General features: G+C 36.4%; 1 protein-coding gene across 1 annotated transcript in view; it reads left to right on the top strand.

Moving 5' to 3' along the window:
* The window catches only part of LOC106878424 (protein capicua homolog), a 93,287-nt gene that overhangs the window by 41,950 nt on the left and 46,711 nt on the right, over positions 1 to 4,626 (top strand). The window contains exon 3 of the mRNA XM_052975061.1: positions 3,095 to 4,213. Coding sequence (XP_052831021.1) covers positions 3,095 to 4,213 — 1,119 coding nt within the window. The remainder of the gene's footprint in view (positions 1 to 3,094; positions 4,214 to 4,626) is intronic.

The following is a 4,626-nucleotide window of genomic DNA, read 5'->3' as shown; positions in this document are numbered from 1 at the left end:
ATATATATATATATATATATATACTTACACACACATATGTGTGTGTGTGTGTATATAGGACTTACTGTTGAATGTTTTCTTCCTTGTTAATATTGTTTAGACCAGTGTTTGTTCTGCTCCAATTGACCTATTATTGAGATAGGTCTTTTATTTTCTTTTATTTGGTTTATATAGCACCACATTATGCAATGTGCCCTTGTGCTTTGAAGACTGTAGTATGCGATTTCAATGGGATTTAGTTGCAATTTCTTTCAGGTTGAGTGACGGTACAGAGACTCCCTGATAGTTAGCAGTTGAGTTTTGGTTTGTGATAGAGAGCTTGAAGGCCTGGGCAGGATTGTTATGACATTGACAGTGTTTGATATACTGAAACATTTCTAACTGGATATACATAGATGTGTCCTCAATGTCACTGAATACTACAAGAGCCAACAAAAGAGCTTTTACATGATCAACTGATCACATAAAAATAACTGCCATATCTCACTGAAATCACTTTCTTTCATCTTGAAAGAGGAAGACCAATAAATTAGTAGTGTTATCTTAAAAGGATTTAAACTGTATTTTCAAAAGATTTGATAAATGTTTATTTTATGAAAATAGCACTTAAAATCCACTATTACCTCCTTTCTCTACTCATCATCACCATATTACTACTCTAATTGCCACTGAACACCTGCTCTCCATCTACCACTCACCAGTATCAACATCACCTCCATCATTGCATTCACTGTACCACAACAAATATACCTGTGCATGGTCTTTACTCATGTATTGATCATGGACAGATGTGTATATATATAAATTAGGGCATGTATGTAATTTGTATACTGGAATACTTGTATATGTGTGTGTATGCATGCTCATAATATAATGTGTAATTTTGTTTATGTGGTCTGTCTGTTTAGGAGTGTATGAATGTACATGTTTGTGTGTGGTGTACAGTAATAAATCAATCAGTCAATGATAATCTATACATATAAATGCTCATGTTATGGTCTGGTTAGTTTATTGACCAACCAGTTGTTACATTAGTGACCTTGGGCACAGAAATAGCTATGTTGACCTGGAAAGGATTTGATTGTGGGACTACTAGTCACCTATTATCTAACTACTACTGTGAAAGCACCTTTTTCTTGTTTTAATTTTTATTACAAAATGCCCTTTATGATCAAGGTTGACTTTTGATTCTTGTAAAGTCAATGAAATAAGTACCTGTCATCTGTTGATCATTGACTCAATAGACTGTATCTTTTCTCTGCCATTAACATGTGGGATTGTGCCCATTTAAACAATTAAATCATGTCTTTTTATGTTCTGACTTCAAATCTTGCTAAAGTCAACTTTGCATTTCTTATTATCTCAGGTTTAATGAAATGAATTTTAGTCAAATATTTAGAGTGATTTCATCAACTGTACCCTTCCCCTTGTGCCTAAGTTAAGTTATTATTTGTATTTGATATACTGAACAATTTATAACTGGATACACACAGATGTATCTTCGATACAGGAGCCAACAAAATAGCTTTTATATTGATCAACTGATCATGTAAGAGTAACAGCCACATCTCACTGAAATAACACTCTTTCATCTTGAAAGAAGAAGACCAATAAATTAGTAGTGTTATCTTAAAAGGATTTAAACTGTAATTTCAAAAGATTTGTTTTGACTCTTTACATTCTGCATTTTATCCATTTAAAGTTCAATAAGATAAAGTAACCAGTCAAGTACTGGGGTTGATGTGATCAACTAGCCCCTCCCTTCCCCTCAGAATTGCTGGCATTGTGACTAGATTAGAAACAATGAGGGTGTAGAATGATAGTCTACTGATATTGAATAGATTATTAGTAGATTTTCTTTGTCCCTTTATATTCTGAGTTAAAAATCACTCCTGGGTTGTTTTTTGCCTTTCATTTGCATGGAATAAATAAATACCAGCCAAATAGTGAAACACATCCAAATATTTAGGACTTTAAAAAAAAAGTTGTCTTTGTTTGTGTTTTTAAAGACAATAATCATTTTGTTGAAGCTGCTACATTGACTCTTAGAATTCTGCAATTAAACTGCAAGTATCACCAAGTTACAAACTGCACATAACTGCAGTTCAAACAGTGTTGTTGTTTGGTGTTGAAATCTGGAACTAAGCACTCTTCTGTGCAGGAAACAAGGATTAGCCTCATTTTAGTAAGAACTTCATGTCAAAAGATTTCCTGTTTGCATTATTCATGTTTATTTCTTGCATTCTTCCTTTAATTTCCAATCATAACAACAGTTAATACCTCAAGTGGTGAATTATAGATAGGTGATATTATTTATTTATGATTTAGATAGAGAGAGTTTGGACTTGGTGATATCATCTCTATATGTAAGTATCTGTGATATTGGGATTTATTGATTTTGAACAGGGGTATTAAAAGTAGGTTATCTGCTTACTTTATGAAGTGAGTGTAATTATTGTAATAAGGGTAAATAACACTAATTTTTAGATCTTACAAAAACCTTTGATTGGAGGAGAGGAAGGTTTCTCCCAGAATGCTTTTTCTGTTGGAAGTTTGTGCAGTGTCTAAGTTACAGAGACTAACTGGAACATAAATTCAACTCTGTATTGATCTTATAATTATGTATGAAAACATCTATGTGTATGTAATCAACTTACTTGTATTTAGTCTGCCTTGGCAGGTAAAAGTGACATGACAAGTAAATCAACAACACATAAAAATCATATTCACTGTATACTAATGATCATTATATTGTATCAGAAAATTTCATCCAAATTCATGCAGTAGTTATATTTTTATGATTTTCATACTGGACTAATAGTATTTCATCAAAATCACTAGTTTCTAATTAGAAAGCGCAACAAGATTTTAAGAGTTAAGTAGGTCATATGACTTGACAGAAATTCCATTGTTTTCTTTCTGATCCCTACCTAACTCAGATTATTAGTGACTTTGAATATTACCGTTTTGTCTCTTGCATACCAGTTGTAGTGAGCAAAGACTATATTGATTCATAAGCATTTACTTGTTATCTTGTTTATTAAGATAAAGCAGCATTTATTCCTTTATATTTATCTATTTTCTTCTATCACAGGTAATTCCCGGTCTGGCACCCCTTCTTCTCCATTAGGGCAACGACAGTCCCCATCAACAGCTTGTGGTCAGTTTACTCCTATTGTGGCGCCTCATAACCAAGGTCTCATCAATTCGCCAACTAGGCACTGGATGAACAACTCCCCAAAGTCAGGCAATTCATCTGCAGAGCTTATGCCTAACATAGGCCCTCGTCCAGCTGTCACCCTGATGCCAGCATTTTCAGTACATCAAGAAGAATCTTATGCTTTGAAGAAGAAATCTCCAGAAGTCTTTGTTAAGCAGGAACAGATGCAGACTGAAAACCTCGACTCAAATGTGACCATTGTTCCAATAGTGGGTAAAAGTGGGTTCTCAACGGCGATACCAGGTACAGACAACGGTGGCATTCTGATATCTGCCATTCAAGAGAAGTTGTTTGCAACATTGGCACAAGACGACAATGCTAGTGCTTTTGTCACCACATCACAGAAGGACAGTGCAAGAGCACCGGCGAAATCTCCATTGAACACCATGCACGAGACGTATGTTCGGGAGGACAAGAGCATGAAAGTGAGAGATGCAACCCCCACGCAACAAGTGGTGTCTGTAGAGTACATTACAAGCGGGACTCCAACCAACATCACATCATATTACACACCACAACCACAGCAGCAGCAGCAACAACAACAGCAGCAACAGTTGCAACAGCAGCATCAACAACATCAGCAACAACAACTTCAACAGCAACAACATCATCACCAACAACAACAGCAGCAGCAACAGCAGCAACAACAACAGCAACAACAACAACAACAACAGCAACAACCTATACAAAACAAAATGCAGATTAACACAAAGGGGCCAAATGCCTGTTGCCATTATGATATGCACTCAGCTAAAGCACCCTCTGCACATGGAGATTTACACTTTCGACAGCAAGTCTCAACGTCAGTCTCTAATGCTGCATCCCCTCTCGAGAATCTTGTTTCTGTGCAGCAGCATGCAAGAGGTGTTGTGTCTCAGTATCAGGGCTCTGCAGCACACCCATCTCCTGCTGCCTTGCTACCAGTCATGCCTGTTGGGGAGCCTCCCAAAGATCAGCGGGTTGATGATGCTTCAAGTAAAGGACCCGCATCAGGTAAGTGCTTCTTACTGCTTCATTATCATAAGCATCATCATTTTTTTCATTGTCATCTCCTTCATCACCACTACTACTATTACTATCATCATCTTCATTATAATTATCACCACCATGCTAGTACTACTAACACTATCATATTCTCACACCACTGTTATCATGTCCACCGCACCAACACCAACAATATTCTCACACAACAAGCCAGGTACAGAAGCCTGTATGTGGTCATTCAACTTTCTAATTTCCCTCAGATTACATCTTACAGGCTTCAAAATCAGGGCCACAAAAAGACAGACTGAGCACTGCTGGAATGACTTTGATCATTGCACTGCTCAATCAGCTTTGACTTGCAGCTAAACAATAATATAATAACAATAGCACCCCCCATCAACTTGTGTCATCTCTATCTACAC

The sequence above is a fragment of the Octopus bimaculoides genome, chromosome 20 (genome assembly GCF_001194135.2).
Source record: "Octopus bimaculoides isolate UCB-OBI-ISO-001 chromosome 20, ASM119413v2, whole genome shotgun sequence".
In the NCBI taxonomy this organism is placed as follows: domain Eukaryota; kingdom Metazoa; phylum Mollusca; class Cephalopoda; order Octopoda; family Octopodidae; genus Octopus; species Octopus bimaculoides.
The sequence above is the reverse complement of the archived record's forward strand: the minus strand, read 5'-3'. Positions and strand labels throughout refer to the sequence as shown.